At 45.4% G+C, this 17,803-nt stretch overlaps 1 protein-coding gene across 4 annotated transcripts in view; it reads left to right on the top strand.

The window, feature by feature from the left end:
* Nucleotides 1–17,803, top strand: part of CFAP251 (cilia and flagella associated protein 251) — a 63,243-nt gene that overhangs the window by 3,080 nt on the left and 42,360 nt on the right. For all 4 annotated transcript variants that reach the window (XM_060118819.1, XM_060118821.1, XM_060118820.1 and 1 more), the window contains exons 4-7: nt 5,158–5,298; nt 7,710–7,819; nt 13,222–13,333; nt 13,594–13,674. In XM_060118819.1, coding sequence (XP_059974802.1) covers nt 5,158–5,298; nt 7,710–7,819; nt 13,222–13,333; nt 13,594–13,674 — 444 coding nt within the window. The remainder of the gene's footprint in view (nt 1–5,157; nt 5,299–7,709; nt 7,820–13,221; nt 13,334–13,593; nt 13,675–17,803) is intronic.

Below are 17,803 nucleotides of genomic sequence, written 5' to 3'. Positions count from 1 at the left end.
GCCATCTGCGAGGGTAAAAATATTATCATTTGCCAAGAGAAGGAAGAGGAGGTTTTTTTTTTTCCCCTTCTCCTTCTTTCTTCCTCCATCTGCTACTTTCTGAAAATTGTTTCCTAGGATTCATCTTTTTTTCTCCCCCCACCGTAGATTCATGTCTTCGGAAGATTTGTAAGTGATGGACGGTGTGTACTTAATGCAGTTCCTAACACAGAGTGAGCACTTGACAAGTGTTAACGACTAGGTGATGGCGGTGACGGTTGTGCTGGTGGTGGTGACGGAAGGATGCTGAGGGGGGAGTGCAGAGAACTGACAGCCTCCTTTCTGTAGATTTGGCCGACTCTGAGCAATGGAGTTAAAGGTTCAAGCTTGCAATTGCTCAGTCTGAAAGAAAGAATAATTGAGTTGATTTATCTATTTGGCCGCACTGAGCGGCATGTTGGATCTTAGTTCCCCAATCAGAAATTGAACCCTTACCCTCTTCAGTGGAAGCTTGGAGTCCTAATCACTGGACCGCCAGGGAAGTCCCAAGAATAATTGAGTTTTAGAGCCCATGAAGACATTTGTCTTGTTTAGCCAACTAACCAGAAATCAGGTAATGCCACTAATAAGAGCAAGCGATCTTTTTATCCAGGCCCCAGCTACCTGGACTTGACAAAAGCCACTGCACAGGTCTGGGCCCCCTGTTAGCCTTGGGCTCACTGCAGAACCAAACTTTGCTAGGCCTTCTCTCTTTGCAGGTTTGCTTAGCGCTTTGGGTGCGCTGTCTTTCTTTTCCCTTTCCTTTCGCCTTTATTGTTTCTTCTTTTTGTTAAAATGAATAAGTGCTCTTTATTAAAAAAATACACAAAGGCAAAGATTCCTTTTCTCGAACACACTCCCATCCCAATCCCATTTTCCTGAGGTGACTACTGTTGCAGTTTGGTATAACTGTATCTCTCCAGACCTTCTTTGGTACATATTTAAACATGTATCTGTGCACACACACGCACACGATTTGTGTTTTCAGTTGTTTGTTTTTGCAGTGAGATATTCTGCATTTCTGCATAAATGTTTTTGCACTTAACATGTCTTAGAGGATTTTTTGTATCAGTGCATGTATATCCACTTCCTCATTTTAAGTTTGGCTGTTTCCTTATTGATGGCCATTTATGCTGTTTCTAATTTCTTGCTCTCACCAAAGGTGCTTCAGTGAGTGTGTGCCTCTCCATCTCTGTGCTTGCAGCATCCTCCTTTTCCTTTGGGCTCCCCCGGCTTATCCCAAAGGCCTGTAATAACTCTCAGTGCTCATGGTAAATAGACCTAACCGTGAATACCATCTCCAGCCAAGTAACAAGGTATCATGGGTTTATGAGAAGGAATCATATAACTATCAAATACAGTGAAATCTGATTTTGACAATAAAGTTTTGTTTTCCAGATGACCATGTTTTAGAAGAAGATTGATGTAAGAGGTGGCTGTCTCCATCATCATTTGCCATGAGTGTTAAAACTAGTGCAAAATGCGATGAGTGGGCCTCCCTGGTGGCGCGGTGGTTGAGAGTCCGCCTGCCGATGCAGGGGACACGGGTTCGTGCCCCGATCCCGGAGGATCCCACATGCCGCGGAGCGGCTGGGCCCGCGAGCCGTGGCCGCGGAGCCTGTGTGTCCGGAGCCTGTGCTCCGCAACGGGAGAGGCCACGGCAGTGAGAGGCCCACGTACAGCAAAAAAAAAAAAAAAAAAAAAAAAAAAAAAAAAAAAAAAAAAAAAATGCGATGAGTGTTAGTACTGTGAGATTTTGGTTAACGTGAGGGCTGCTCAAGCAAGGAAGTTCTGCTACTACTGAGTGAGGTCAGCCTAGTTTTGACCTTGAAGGAGGTTTACCTGGAGACAGAAGTCTAGTTAAGAGTGTTTTCTTTTTACAACGAATCTGTTAAATCTCAAAACACATTTCCAGGATGACTATAAGGCCTTTTAGAATTAGCAGGTTTCCAAAAGAACCATCTCACTTGAAGAAATTGGCTCTTAAGAACCAGCCAGATATGAAATAGTTCCGTTCCTAGAAGTTGCAGCTTGAGGCAATTATGATTCCGTGATTCTACCACTCACGCCCACGCAATAAAAGACCTAAATATAAATATAAATTACAGCGAATGAGCAGATGGAATCAGGAGAGAATGGGGAATGAAGCGTGTAGGAGAGAGAAATGGGCCACGTTGCCCACTCTGTCTTGGGAGAAATATACGGTACATCAATCTAACCTTAAGTATCATTCAAAGATCAGAAAGGAAACTCACCAGATTTCATTTCTTTATTTTTTTTTCTTTCGCCCGTGAGGCATGCAAGATCTTAGTTCCCTGACCAGGGATGGAACCCGTGCCCCCTGCAGTGGCAGCTCGGAGTCTTAACCATTGGACCGCCAGGGAAATCCCATCACCAGATTTCATTTCTATGCTCCAATATAACCCACTGATTTTTGGTAACTAATCACTTAGCCATCACTTTAAATACTCTACCACATCAGCCTTGGTTAATTTTTTAAATAGACTTTATTATTTGGGGGCAGTTTTAGGTTTATAGAAAAATTGAATGAAAAACACAGAGAATTCCCACATACTCCCTTGTGCCTCCTTCCCCCCTTGTCTCCTCTATTTTTACCATCTTGCATTAGTGCAGTACATTTGTCACAATTGATGAGCCAATATGGATGAGTTAGAATTACCTAAAGCCCATAGTTTACCTTAGGGTTCACTCTGTGATGTACATTCTCTGGGCTTTGACAAATGCATAATGACATGTATCTACCATTGTTGTTTGATACAGAGTAGTTTCACTGCCCCCAAAATGTCCTGTGCCCTACCTGTTCATCTCTCCCTCCCCCTTATCACCCCCCCAAGCCCCTGACAACCATTGATTTTTATTGTCTCCATAGTTTTGCCTTTTCCACAGTGTCATGTAGTTGGAATCATACAGTTTGTAGCCTTTTCAGCCTGGCGTCTTTCACTTAGCAACATGCATTTAAGGTTCCTCCACATCTTTTCATGGCTTACAAGCTCATTTCTTTTTATAGCTGAATAATATTCCGTTGTATGAACATACCACAGTTTACCCATAATTTTTGTAAGAGACGTTGAATACAAAAATATACATAAACAAACTACTATTGAATTGGAAGCAGTAGTCAGATTTATAGTACCTATTATCTTTCATTTCATGAAATTTTTATTTTGGACTTGTTCCTGGCAGTGTGGAATTTTTAATCCTCCTAAGGGAATTTTGTCTCTCTTATACTTTATCCTTCCAGGGAAAATCGTGTATAAGGAACAAATACCCAGGCTGAATAATTGCCTTTCTTATGAAATTACTTAGTGACTTTATTTTAACTTGTCCATTCTATGTACTCTCATTCAGTAAATTGAATTTCACGACATGAAGTGCTCACTGTGTGTTTGGTACTGAGCTGGGTCTAGGTCCTGGGGAGAAGATGAATAGGAAGTTGTTTCTATTTACTGTTGAAGACTTTCTTTTTTTTAAAGGAAACGTCTTTATTGAAATATAACATATAAACAGAAAGAGCACACGGAAGTGTAGAACTCATTGAATTCTTACACAGTAAACACGCCTGTGTAAGCACCACGTAGCTTTTCTTTTCTTTTTAAATCGAGGTAGAATTCCCATCCATAAAATCCACCCTCTTAACTTTTTCTTAAAAGATTGTGGTAAAAGGCACATAACATAAAATTTACCACCTTAACCATTTTTATGTGTAAAAGCTCAATGGTATTAAATACATTCACATGGTTGTGCAGCCGCCATCATCACCCATCCCCATAACCCTCTTCATCTTGTGAAACACACACTGTACCCACAAACACCAGCTCCCCATCCCCACCCCGGTCCCTGGCTACTACCCTTTTGCTTTCTGTCTCTATGAATTTGACTACTCTAGGGACCTCATATAAGTGGAACCATTCAGTTCGACTGGTGTATTTTACTTATATAATGTCCTCAAGGTTCATCCATGTCGGAGCATGTGTCAGAATCTCCATCCCTTTGGAGGCTGAATAATGCTCACCTTTTGTTTATCCATTCATCTGTCAATGGACACTGGCTTCTTTTCCACCTTTTGGCTACTGTGAAATATGCTGCTTTGAACACGGGTGTACACAGATCTCTTTGAGACCCTGTTTCCTGTTCTTTTGGGTAGATACCCAGAAGTGTAATTGCTGGAGTATATGGTAACTGTATTTTCAGTTTTTTGAGGAACCTCCGTACTGTTTTCCACAGCAGCTGCACCATTTCACACTCCCGCCAGTAACGCCCAAGGGTCCCAGTTTCTCCACATCCTTGTAAAGTTTACCCTTTAAAATTAAAAAAAGTTTTTAAAATTTATTTTTGTTGAAATGTAGTTGATTATATATCTAACTCTAACTATACTTGATTATATATCTATATATTATGTATAAACTAACACAACAATGTTGTATTAGTTTCAGGGGTACAGCAAAGTGATTCATATGTATACATTTACATATATATATTCTTTTTCAGATCCTTTTCCCTTATAGATTATTACCAGATATTGAGTATAGTTCCCTGTGCTATACAGTAGGTCCTTGTTGGTTATCTATTTTATATATAGTAGTGTGTATCTGTTAATCCCCAACTCCTAATTTATCGCTCCCACCCACCTTCCCCCTTTTGTAACCATAAGTTTGTTTTCTATGTCTGAAAATTTCCCTTTTAAAGTATACACTCGATTGGTTTTTAGCCTGTTCCCTAGGTTATGCAACCATTGCCGGTATCTAATTTCAGAACATTTCCGTCACCCCAAAAAGAAACCCATACGCAGTAAGCAGTCGCTCCCCATTCCCCCTCCCCTCACCCCCTGGCAACCACTGATCTGCTTTCTGTCTCTATGGATCTGCCTGTTCTGGACTTTTTATGTAGATGGGGTCACACAGTATGTGGTCCTTTGCATCTGGCTCCTTTCACGTAGCATCGCGTTTTCAGGGGTCATCCACGGTGTAGCGTGCTCTTGAGGACTTCTCAAGGTGATGTCTCTTCATTGGCTGATGATGTGCATCCTTCTCCTCCAGGACTCAGGCCGGGAGTACCCGGCGTCACAGCTCTGGGTTCGTGCACCGTAGTGTCTTTCCTGGTTTTACCTTTGTCTTCCAGGCCATGACCTGGTCGTTCGGGTGGAACAGTTCCCTTCCTGTTTACTACATTCAAGACGAAAACCAGAGAGTGCTTCTGTATGCCAGCGCTCACACCGCGGTCATCTACAACGTCTTCAAGAATAACCAGCACCATCTGCAGGTTTGCAGGTTTTCTTACTTCAAGTGAAAGAGGTTGTTTTTAACCTGAATACAGCACTTTGGTTGTTATCGTTGTTGCTTTTTCATTAATTAATTAATTTATTTATTTTTGGCCGCGTTGGGTCTTCGCTGCTGTGTGCGGGCTTTCTCTAGTTGTGGCAAGCAGGGGCTACTTTTTGTTGTGGTGCGCAGGCTTCTCATTGCGGTGGCTTTTCTTGTTGCGGAGCACGGGCTCTAGGTGCGCGGGCTTCAGTATTTGTGGCACGCAGGCTCAGTAGTTGTGGCTCCCGGGCTCTAGAGCTCAGGCTCAGTAGTTGTGGCGCACGGGCTTCGTTGCTCCACGGCATGTGGGATCTTCCCAGACCAGGGCTCGAACCAGTGTCCCCTGCATTGGCAGGTGGATTCTTAACCACTGTGCCACCAGGGAAGTCCAGCACTTTGGTTTTTATTTCAGGGGTCAACTTCATTCCATCTCATACACGTTTTCCTTCCTCTCTTCTGAACCATAGCAAACTCTGTTTTTAGGAACACATTTTATTGTTCGTTTTCTCTCTGATTCTAATCAGAATCAATTTACAAATAGCAGTTGACTTTAATTTTATAGTAACTAGAATCTAAAGCATCTGTAGTTTTTACATTTCTGTAAAAATGTGGTCAGGAGAGACCATGTTGTCTCCACAGGACTATGGTGAGATGCAAAGGGCAGGGATTCGGACCTAATTAACACTCAGACTCCTTTCCAGGGCTCAAAGGGCTTTGATCCTCCTACTCATGCTGAGAAGTGAGTGTTAATATTCCCATTTCACAGGAGAGGAAACTGAGGCTCAGAGGGATTTAGCTGACTTGCCCAAGGCTGTGCTAGCAGATGCTGAAGCCAGGTCTTACATCCAGGTCTCCTGACTTCAAAGTATTAAGTAGGTCAGTCTTTCCTCCTGTCTCCTCCCTCCAGCACTTGGCTTTATTTACACCCTGCTCTGTGCCTCCCCGAATGCCCCACATGCCTGCCTTCCCCTCACCACTCTGCCTCCTCTGTTCCGGATGTTTTTGACCCCTTTCGTTTTCATCATTTACCTGTCCAAATGTCACGTTTTCCTGGTGTCCGACTTTCCACTAGTTAACCCGGTAAACAGTTCCATGTTACCCTTTTCAGTTGACGTATAAGGACCTTCCTTAGTCAATGCCTAGATCAGAAACTTCACAAAGTATTTTCCAAGAGCTCAGCCAGTATTCAGCATCGTGCCAGGGATCCAAGACATGTGGGTGTAACTTAAGGAATTTGCTTTCTAGAAGTCCTGAAATACACACACAGTCAGCAAGCAGCCCTTCTCAGAGCTTAGTGGAATGTGGAGCACTGAGCACAGACGTAGCAGCAGGGGGAGAAAGCACAGTGTGGTGGGCAGGCTCAGAGTCAGGGGGGCGGGCAGGGCAGAGGGGCTGAGAAGTAGGGAGCAGCCAGGCGGGCGTCCAGCCTCCGCAGAGTTGGGTGGCTGGGAGTGGCCTTGGCCATTCGTTCGTTCATTCATTCATCCCACATGTATTTGTCATAACCACTGTGTTTCATGTGACGGGTCTGTAGTCATGAGCAAAATAGATCTAGTCCCCCCTCATGGAGAGACAGCCGTTAAACAAGTGAACACATAAGCATATACCTAAAGATTTTAACAGTTGCTTGAAAGGAAACGTGAAAATGCTTTAAGAGGGAAGAATCAGGGTGAGAGGAGACTTCCTCTGGATTGGGTGGGCAGGGAATAAGAAAGTGCTGTTTGTGCTAAGACCTGAAGGCTGAGCCTGAGCCAGCCCGGGGCCATTTTGCGGGGAAGAGCATCCCAAACAGACAGACAGAGCTCTGAGTTTTCAGGCCTCATGTGTGAGGCCCAGAGAGGAGGCCAGAGTGAGCGAGGGGTGACATGGAAGGAGGGAAACAGGGGCTGTTTCCCGGCTGCCATCTTGTTCGTGTTTCCAGAAGATTCCTCTGTTGTGTGGGGAAGACCGTAGGAGGATACGAGTGAAAGCAGAGGCCCATGAGGAGGTTTTGGTTCCAGAGCTGCTCAGTGACCTGAGTGAGCAGTTTTGGGGGAGATGAGGCTGGTAGGGAGGTTCGAGGGGGCTGGAGGTGGGGGGACCTGGATGTGTATTCTCAGCGTGGGTTCAAAGTCGGGTATATGCCTCGACCCCTAGGAAACCACTGTTCTTGCAGGGAGTGCAGCTTACCCGGAGAGTGTTTTGAGGGGAAGTTTGAAAACCTCTGGCTGTAGAGAAACACCGGGGAAGGCGGATGGGAGTAGGATTTTCAGCCAGCGGCATCTGGAATGGGAGCTCAGGTGTGCCTCCGGGGCCCCGCCTTTCCTGCTGGTGCCAGGGCTGGGCCCCCCGCAACCTCCGTCTCAGAGCGACTTCTCTCCACGTCTGCAGGGCCACCCCAACGTCATCTCCTGCCTCTGCATCAGCGAAGACAGGCGCTGGGTCGCCACGGCCGACAAAGGGCCTGACTGCCTGATAATCATATGGGACTGCTTCACGGGGTAGGCATGTCGCAGCCACTTTCCCCCGAGTTTTTGTACAGTGTCTGCCACCGTGACCCCCCAAAAAAGGAGTCATGCCGGTCCAGGGATACAGAAGGCGGTGCTGGGAGGCAGGGCGAGGGGCGAGGTTCTCAGGGGAGGTTGTCTTATTGCCTCAAGGCCTGTTGGGGTGACATCACTTTGGTGAATTTCCCATGGGTGATTCTCGGCTCTTTAAGCCCAGAAACTTGGTTTGTCGGTGGCCCCCAGGCAGACTGGGTTGAGGGAGGCTAACTCCCACTCACCCAGCTGGGAGACCCAGAGAAATTATGTGACTTTCACCATCTGCCAAAAAAAAAAAGACTAATCATACTTACTGTCTTCATTTCCCTGGGCTGCTGTAAGAAATTACCCCAATCTGGGTGGCTTAAAGTCACAGAAATTTATTTTCTCATTGTTCATGAGGCCAAATGTCTGAAACTGGGGAGTCTGCAGGGAGCTCCTGGGGCCCTGAGAGGGAATCTGCCCCATGCTCCCCTCCTCCTTTGGGTAGTTGCTGGCATCCTTGGTGGTTCTTGACCTGTAGACACGTCACTCCAGCCTCTGCTTCCATCTTCATGTGGCGTTTCCCCCTCTGTTTCTCTCTGTAAGGTCTTCTCTCTTTTTTTTTTTTTTTTTTTGCGGTACGCGGGCCTCTCACTGCTGTGGCCTCTCCCGTTGCGGAGCACAGGCTCCGGACGCACAGGCTCAGCGGCCATGGCTCACGGGCCCAGCCGTTCCGCGGCATGCGGGATCCTCCCGGACCGGGGCATGAACCCGTGTCCCCTGCATCGGCAGGCGGACTCCCAACCACCGTGCCACCAGGGAAGCCCGGTCTTCTCTTTTATAAGGACTCCAGTCATTGGGTTTAGGGTCCACCCTAACCAGTATGACCTCATCTTAACTAATTACATCCGCAGAGACTCTCTTTCTGTATAAGCTCGCTTCTGAGGTTCTGGGTGGAATGAATTTCGAGAGGGCGCTATTTGATCTACTCTACTTACCCTACGGGATTGTTAGGAAGATCCAGAGCACAGCACCTGGCCCAGGATAGATGCTCACAGATGTGTGTCCTTTCGTAATTCCTGGTCCTAGAGGCAGAGAGCAGTGCTAGATTCACTGACAAGATTCTAAGGCCTTGGTTGGGTGTGTAGGGGGGTGGGATGGGGTGAGGTGGGGGGTGGACGAGTCCAGGTGGAGAAGAAGTTAAGGAAGAAGTTATGTTGAATGTTCTATGACACAGGAACTGCTCTCTCTCAGGTGACCGGTGGCCTCCATAGGGCCATATTACCTAATCATTTCCCTTGGCCCCTCTGACACCATGTCCCCCTGGTCCTCATCCTGCTTGCTCTCTGTTCCCTCTCAGACTCTTTTCAGCCTCATCCTCCTCTGGTCATTCCTTAGCTGTGGCCTGAGGGCGTGAGGATATGTTGGTGATGTTCTCCAGCCAGGCAGGAACAGAGCCAGGGTTTGAAACTGCGCCATCTTACTCTCAACAGCTGTCTCAGTGTTTCCTGTCTGCTGATGGGGAAGCTGCTGGAGAACAGACACCTGCATGTCCCATGGGCATCTCTTGCTAAAATGTCCAAAAGTCCTGCGCCTCCACCTCCAAATAACTTCTGAACCCACATCCACCGCCTCTGCCCACCCTCTCCTGCTTGGGCCATTGCAGTAGCCTCCTGACCGATCTCTCCCACTGCAGTTTCGCTCTTCAACCCAGCCTCCATGACACTGAACCACTTTTAAATGTGTATACAATTCACTGGCATTAATTACATCCACATTGTTGTGCAGCCATCACCACTATTTCCAGAACACTCACAGCACCCAGCCAGAACATCTGAACTAATGAACTCCTCATCCTCCCTCCCTTCAACCTCTAATCTACTATCTGGCTGTAAAGATTTGCCTATTCTGGGGCTTCCCTGGTGGCGCAGTGGTTGAGAGTCCGCCTGCCGATGCAGGGGACACGGGTTCATGCCCCGGTCCGGGAAGATCCCACATGCCATGGAGCGGCTGGGCCCGTGAGCCATGGCTGCTGAGCCTGTGCGTCCGGAGCCTGTGCTCTGCAGTGGGAGAGGCCACAACAGTGAGAGGCCCGTGTACCGCAAAAAAAAAAAAAAAAAAAAAAAAAAAAAAAGATTTGCCGATTCTGAACATCTCATGTCCGTGGAATCATACAATATGTGGCTTTTGTGTCTGGCTTCTTTTACTTAACATAATATTTTCAAAATTCTTCCATGTTATAGCATGAATCAGTACTCCATTCCTTTTTATAGCTGTTTAAGATTCCATTGCATGGATATACCACATTTTGTTTATCCATTCATCTGTTGATTTTTTAAAAATCACTTTAATACATTTTAATTGGAAGCTAAAGTCTCCTTTGGCCACCATCTCCAATCCTAGTCCTCTAGGTAGTCAATTTGCTGTGTTTCCTTCCAGAACATTTGCTGTTGTTTTAAATGCACATGTGTAAGGGGACTTCCCTGGCGGTCCAGTAGTTAAGACTCCGTGCTTCCACTGCAGGGGCCGTGGGTTCGATCCCTGGTCAGGGAACTAAGATCCTGCGTGCCTCGAGGCCAAAAAAAATACACATGTATGGCCATCATCATATATCATCGTATGGTTTTTCTCTACAACACTTTGAGTGTGATCTTTTCCCATGTGCAAAATCCTAATGGGCTCCCCTGCTGCCCGTTGCCAGCTCAGCCCTTGTCACAGGGAGTACACGCTCACATCCTAGCCATGCAGACACTTCCCCCACGAAATCAAATTCCCGTCTGCTTGCCTAGCAGTCATCTCTAGCGATTACATGCTTTTCAGCTGCAAGAAATGGCACATCCACCTGGCACACACGAGGGAAAGTCATCTCCTGCATCAGGAAGTCCTGAGGCAGGAAGGATGGGCCCCTCTGGTGCCTCTCTTCTCTCAAGCCTTTGCTGACAGCTCCCCTGCCCCAGGCAGAGCTGGCCTCCATTCAAACAGTGTTTATCCTTTGCTTTTTTCTTGTTTATAGAGCTGTCTCCCCCACTAGACCGGGGGTGACTCTGGCAGTCATTTTTTAAAATTACAAAGTGAAGCGTATCTGTGGTTAACAATTAAAATGATATGTCGATATGAGTTTTATGATATTGCAGATGATGACTCTGGGAACCCAGAAAGGATGATCTGGTTTTAGAATTAATATTCACCTTATTAAAGTGATAAACGGTACTTCTTCCTTGAGATATTAGTTCAACTTAAATCTTACTCTGTAAATCTAGCATATTTTTGCAATTGCGTATAAGGGGGCTTTGATTAATGTTTGGTCTCACAAATTTTATTAACTCCTTTTAAACATTTTAAACTGTATTTAGAAATGGAATATATTCAGTTTCATCTTTAAGTTCTTTAGTAGTCTGATTAACAAATAAATCCTTCACCAGTACTTAAATAATTCTTGTAAATCTAATAAATTAGACATAAATATGGCAAGTCCTAAGTTCTCTTAAGTGTTCAAGTATTGTTTATAAACCTAATACAATTTGAATTTAAAATCACAAGTCTAAATCAACTACAGACTTTAAGTTAGAATCACAGATTAATCTGTTAGAGACTAATATGTTAAATTCTCTTAAACATGACCCATTCTTAAAAAAAGGAACAAATTCTCTTATCACAAATATGTTAAGAGTACAGGTCAAACTGACTTCGTCTTCTCTGCATTTAATTCTAAATATCCCTGGGGATGAGATACACCTTCCCACGAAGAACGTCATTATGTCATTCCCAACAACTTTAGGACTCCCTTCCCAAGGGAATTTTTGGGGCCACGTCTCAGTGGGATAAAATATCTCAAGTGACAGAGAAACAGACAGGTCCTCAGCTAGGGCACAGACTTGGTTCCAGCCAATTGGGACACTGATGTGACATACTGAGACCTGTGTGACATACTGAGGCCTGTGTATATTTGCTGTAACAAGGTCTCCATAATGAAAAACCAACGGGGGGTCTGCACAGCCCGCATTCCGGGATTAAGTCTTCCTACCACCCACTCTTCCAGTGGAAGTCAGGGACCCCCACCACATCACAGCTTACTTCCATCATTGCTTCAGCTGTTTCTTGCATTTCTTTGGCTCTCTCAGATATTCAGATATCATCTAATTAAATTCTGCGTGTGTTAAGGCTTTGTCTGCATCTTACAGTTTTGAAGTCTTGCCAGTGACACAATACAGACGTGTAAGAAAAAAAAAAAAAGTCCCCCTTCACCCAAACCTATATCCAGAGTCACCATGTAGTTTGGAGTTCATTCCTCCAGACTTTTTTCTATACATATAAATACACACACACACACACTCTCTCTCTCTCTCTCTTTCTCTGTCTCTCTCTCTGTCTCTCTCTCTGTCTCTCCCCTCTCTCTCTCAGGATGATGCTACGTCTACTGTTTCGCTATTTGCTTTTTTCCACAAAGTTTTGGTCACTTTCCCAAATCTACCTCATTCTTTTTGAAGGTGGCATGCTTTTTCATTATATGGTTTACCATGATATTTTTTAAACAAATCCCATATTAATGGATATTTGTGTTGTTTCCAGATTTTTGCTCTTACAGCAGTGCCACAATAAACATGAACTGGCATTTATCTCTGTTTACTTTTGCTATTATTTCTCTAGGAAAAAAAAAGTTGTAGACGTGGAATTGGCGAGTCTTAGGGTCTGTGCATTGAGGATTTTGACAGATGCACGGAAGTTGCTGTCGAGAAAGCCTGTGCTTGTTTACACTCCCCCTTCTGGAGGAGGACGCCGGCTTTCCTGAGGGCTAGGATGGTGTCCCAGACATCTTGTTTCACGTTCTCCTCCTTCACGCCTGGCATAGAATCAGCACTCGATAATGAAGGAGAGACTAGAGCTCCAGGAGAGAACAAATAGCATGTTTACATCCTGCCCTGCGTTAGTTTTTGTTTTACATTTGAGGTACGATTCACATAACATAAAAGTAACCATTTTACAGTGAACAACCCAGTGGCATTTAGTAAATGCACAGTGTGGAGCAAACCACTGCCTCTGGTTGCAGAACATTTTCTTCGCCGCAGAAGGAATCAGTGAAACCATCAGCCTTCACACCCCACTCCCCTACCCTCTGGAAAACATGCATCTGCTTTCCGCCTCTATGGATTTGCCTATCTTGGGGGTTTGATATAAATGGACTCATATAATATGTGGCCTTTGGCGTCTGGCTTCTCTCACTCAGCACCATGGTTTCAAGGTTCATCCGTGTTGTTGCCTGTGTCGGTGCTTCACTTCTTTTTTATGGTGGGGCAACTCTCCATCATGTGGGTGGACCACGTTTGTTTCTCGGTAGCTGTTCTGTTCCTGACCTGGGTGTCCCCCGTCCTGTTTTGCAGCATTCCTGTGCGCACGATATTCAACAGCTGCCCAGAAGGTGACGGCATCAGGGCCATGGCCATCACCCGCGACGCCAAGTACCTGGCGACCATCTCAGACGCTGAGATCCAGGTACAGGGACTGTCACGGCAGCTTCAGCGGCTGGCCCCCCCCCGTCACAGGTGTCCCCGCGAGCAGCTCTGCTCAGGCTGTGTGGCGTCTGTGGTTCTCTGGGTGGAGGGGGAGTGACCGGTCAGGGGCTCCCTGCCTGCGGCTTAGCTCACTGTGCCTTGCTTAGTTAGCGGAAGTCACTGGCTTACCACAAGAGGTGTAGGTTTCTCCAGTAGCCTTCAGGAACCTTCTCACTCTCCTCTGTCTGCCATCACTTACAGAAAGTTTGCATCTGGAAGTGGACTTTAGCGGTGGAAACACCGGCCTGCACTCTTAACCTTCCCAAAGAGTATGGTTTTCAGGTGAGTTCATTTCGAGCCTGCAAAGATCCACCTAAAGGTACCCTGAAGCCAGTTCAAAACTACTTTTTGTTTTACTGGAGCTTTGTTATGGTGCACTAGAGCTTTTTAAAAACTCCTGTCCATGATCTCATTTTATTTTTGATGATAATAGCTAATTTTTGGGATCACTTCTTATGTGCCAGATTCTGCTAAGTTCTTTGCATACAGTATCTCATGTAATCCATGCAAACATGCTGAGAAGATGTTACTGTGGGATTCATATTACTACTATTAACTATCAAATAATTGGTCTAAAGTCACCCAGCTAGCAGCCTTTCTTATTCTAGAAGCGTGTTCTGAACTGCTCCTCATATAGGGGAGTTATTATTCTCGATTTGCGTGAGGTGACTTGCCGAGGGCACCCAGAGCACTGACTGTGCTGCTCTGCATCGTCTCATTCATGCTCACAGCCATGATTCACCTGCATTTATTGAGTACCTACTGTGTACCAGACACTGTGGTAAGGATGTCCATGGCTTGTGTGAACCAGAACCCAAGCAGGGGGTCTGGGTGACTGGACTCAGCGAGGCACACGTCATTGTCAGCTTTACGTCCCTTTTTCCTCCTGCTCTCCCTCCGCCAACATTCCTTCTGCTCCCTCAAAAAAATTTCCTTCCTTTTTTTTTTTTTTTTTTCTTTTGGCCACACCGCATGGCTTGTGGGACCTTAGTTCCCCGACCAGGGATCAAACCTGCACCCTTGGCAGTGAAAGCGCAGAGTCCTAACCACTGGACTGCCAGGGAAGTGCCCCCCCAAATTTCCTTACTTCTCAAAGCTACCAGCCATACCTGGGTATTTAGGATGGGTTTTTCTATTGCTACCAAAAATGCGCTGGGGATTTTGATAGAGATTGCATTGAATCTATAGATTGCTTTGGGTAGTCTTGTCATCTTAACCTCATTGTCTTCCAGTCCACGAGCATGGAAGTCTTTCTGTTTATTTTTTCTTACAGATTTTATTTATTTATTTATTTATTTATTTATGGCTGCGTTGGGTCTTTGTTGCTGCACACGGGCTTTCTCTAGTCGTGGCGAGCAGGGGCTACTCTTTGTTGCCGTGTGCGGGCTTCTCATTGTGGTGGCTTCTCTTGTTGCAGAGCACAGGCTCCAGGTGCGTGGGCTTCAGTAGTTGTGGCACACGGGCTCAGTAGTTGTGGCGCACGGGCTTAGCTGCTCTGTGGCATGTGGGGTCTTCCCGGACCAGGGCTTGAACCCGTGTCCCCTGCATTGGCAGGCGGATTCTTAACAACTGTGCCACCAGGGAAGCCCCTGTCTTTCTGGAGTTTTGTTTTGTTTTGTTTTGCGGTACGCAGGCCTCTCACTGCTGTGGCCTCTCCCGTCGCGGAGCACAGGCTCCGGACGCGCAGGCTCAGCGGCCATGGCTCATGGGCCCCGCCGCTCCGTGGCATGTGGGGTCTTCCCGGACCAAGGCACGAACCCGTGTCCCCTGCATCGGCAGGCGGACTCTCAACCACTGCACCACCAGGGAAGCCCGCCATTGTTTCTTTAAACATTATTTCTGCCACATTCTTTCTTTCCTCTCCTTCTGGGACTCCAATTACATGTAAGTTAGACCTTTTCAGCTTGTCCCATAGGTCTTTTATTCTTTTTTCTATTCTTTTGTGTCTTTATGCTTCAGTCTGGATATTTTCTCCTATAATTTATCTTCCTTTTCTATTAACCATTTCTTTGGCTATATTTAATTTTCTGTTAAACCATATTTTGTGTTTTTTATTTTTTACTTATTTTATTTTATTTTTTAAAATTAATTAATTAATTTATTTTTATTTTTGGGCTGCCATGGGTCTTCGTTGCTGCGTGCAGGCTTTCTCTAGTTGCAGCGAGTGGGTGCTAGTCTTCATTGTGGTGCGTGGGCTTCTCATCGCAGTGGCTTCTCTTGTTGCAGAGCATGGGCTCTAGGCACGTGGGCTTCAGTAGTTGTGGCATGAGGGCTCAGTAGCTGTGGCTCGTGGGCTGTAGAGCACAGGCTCAGTAGTTGTGGCGCACGGGCTTAGTTGCTTCACGGCATGTGGGATCTTCCCGGACCAGAGCTTGAACCCATGTCCCCTGCATTGACAGGCGGATTCTTAACCACTGTGCTACCAGGGAAGTCCCATGTTTTTTATTTTTATTTATTTTTCTCCCACTCTATGCTTTATTCACTTTTTTAATACATCTTTATTGGAGTATAATTGCTTTACAATGTTGTGTTAGTATCCCCCATCCCCCCCCTGTTGAGCCTCCCTCCCGCCCTCCCTATCCCACCCCTCTAGGTCATCACAAAGCACTGAGCTGCTCTCCCTGTGCTATGCAGCAGCTTCCCACTAGCTATCTATTTTACATTTGATAGTGTATATTTGTCAATGCTACTCTCTCACCACGTCCCAGCCTCCCCTTCCCCCTCTGTGTTGTCAAGTCCGTTGTCTACATCTACGTCTTTATTCCTGCCCTGCCACTAGGTCCATCAGTACCATTTTTCTAGATTCCATATATATGCGTTAGCATACGGTATTTGTTTTTCTCTTTCTGACTTACTTCACTCTGTATGACAGACTCTAGGTCCATCCACCTCACGAACAATAACTCAATTTCCATTTTGTGTTTTTTAAACCATTTTTTTTTCAGATCTAGAAGTACCATTTGATTTTTTTTTTAAATAGAGTTATCTGATTGCTGATCATCAGGGAAAGGCAAATTAAAACCACAGTGAGATATCGCCTCACACCTGTCAGAATGACCACAATATAACAAATATTGGAGAGGATGTGGAGAAAAGGGAACCCTCGTGCACTGTTGGTGGGAATGTAAATTGGCGCAGCCACTGTGGAAAACAATATGGAGGTTTCCCAAAAAACTAAAAATAGAACTTCCTTATGACCCAGCAATTCCACTCCGGATGTATATCTGAAAAAAACCAAAAACACTAATTCGAAAAGATACATGCACTCCAGTGTTCGTAGCAGCATTATTTACAATTACCAAGATATGGAAGCAACCTAAGTGTCCATCAACAGATGAATGGATAAAGAAGATGTGGTACATATATATAATGGAATACTACTCAGCCATAAAAAATACCTGGATCTCCTGGGGATCTCTTTCTGTAGATTACTTTTCTCCCTTGTTTTTCAGTCATTTGGACATGTCTCTTGCCTATGCCTGGTTATTTTTCATTGAATGCTAGATGTTGTGCTTTAAAAGGAATAGGAATAATTGGAGGCTCAGTTGATAATAACTCACTCTAAGGAAGACTTACTTTGGCTTCTTAGAGGCCTTTGGCGAAGTGGTCACCTCGTTCTAATCAGAGATTGAGGTGATTTGAGGCTGATTTTCAGCCTTTGTGAGGCCTCATCCATGCACTTGCTTTCACCAGTTCTTCACCTCACCCAGGTCTTTGTGTTGTCCTGAAATTGATCATCTGACATTGGCATTGGTAGTTTACATTCCTGAAATGAGGCAACAATCAACAGGCAAGGAATAGGAGATGGGGTGGGAGAGGCAGGCATGGAACTTAAAAAGCATTTCTCAGAAAGCAAGTACCGTATGCTAACACATATATATGGAATTAAAAAAAATGGTTCTGATGAACCTAGGGGCAGGACAGGAATAAAGACGCAGATGTAGAGAATGGACTTGAGGACACGGAGAGGGGGAAGGGTAAGCTGGGACAAAGTGAGAGAGTGGCATGGACATATATACACGACCAAATGTAAAATAGATAGCTCGTGGGAAAGCAGCCGCATAGCACAGGGAGATCACCTCGGTGCTTTGTGACCACCTAGAGGGGTGGGATAGGGAGGGTGGGAGGGAGATGCAAGAGGGAGGGGATATGGGGATATATGTATGCATATCGTTGATTCACTTTGTTATACAGCAGAAACTAACAGAACATTGTAAAGCAATTATATTCCAATAAAGATGAAAAAAAAATCAAAGAAAAAAAAGAAGTATTTCTTGGGACTTACCTAGTAGTCCAGTGGTTAAGACCTCACCTTCCAATTCAGGGGGTGCGGGTTTGATCCCTGGTTGGGGAGCTAAGATCCCACATGCCTCAGCGCCAACAGACCAGAAGGTAAAACAGAAGAAATATT

This window comes from Mesoplodon densirostris, chromosome 15 (genome assembly GCF_025265405.1).
Source record: "Mesoplodon densirostris isolate mMesDen1 chromosome 15, mMesDen1 primary haplotype, whole genome shotgun sequence".
Classification (NCBI taxonomy): domain Eukaryota; kingdom Metazoa; phylum Chordata; class Mammalia; order Artiodactyla; family Ziphiidae; genus Mesoplodon; species Mesoplodon densirostris.
The sequence above is the reverse complement of the archived record's forward strand: the minus strand, read 5'-3'. Positions and strand labels throughout refer to the sequence as shown.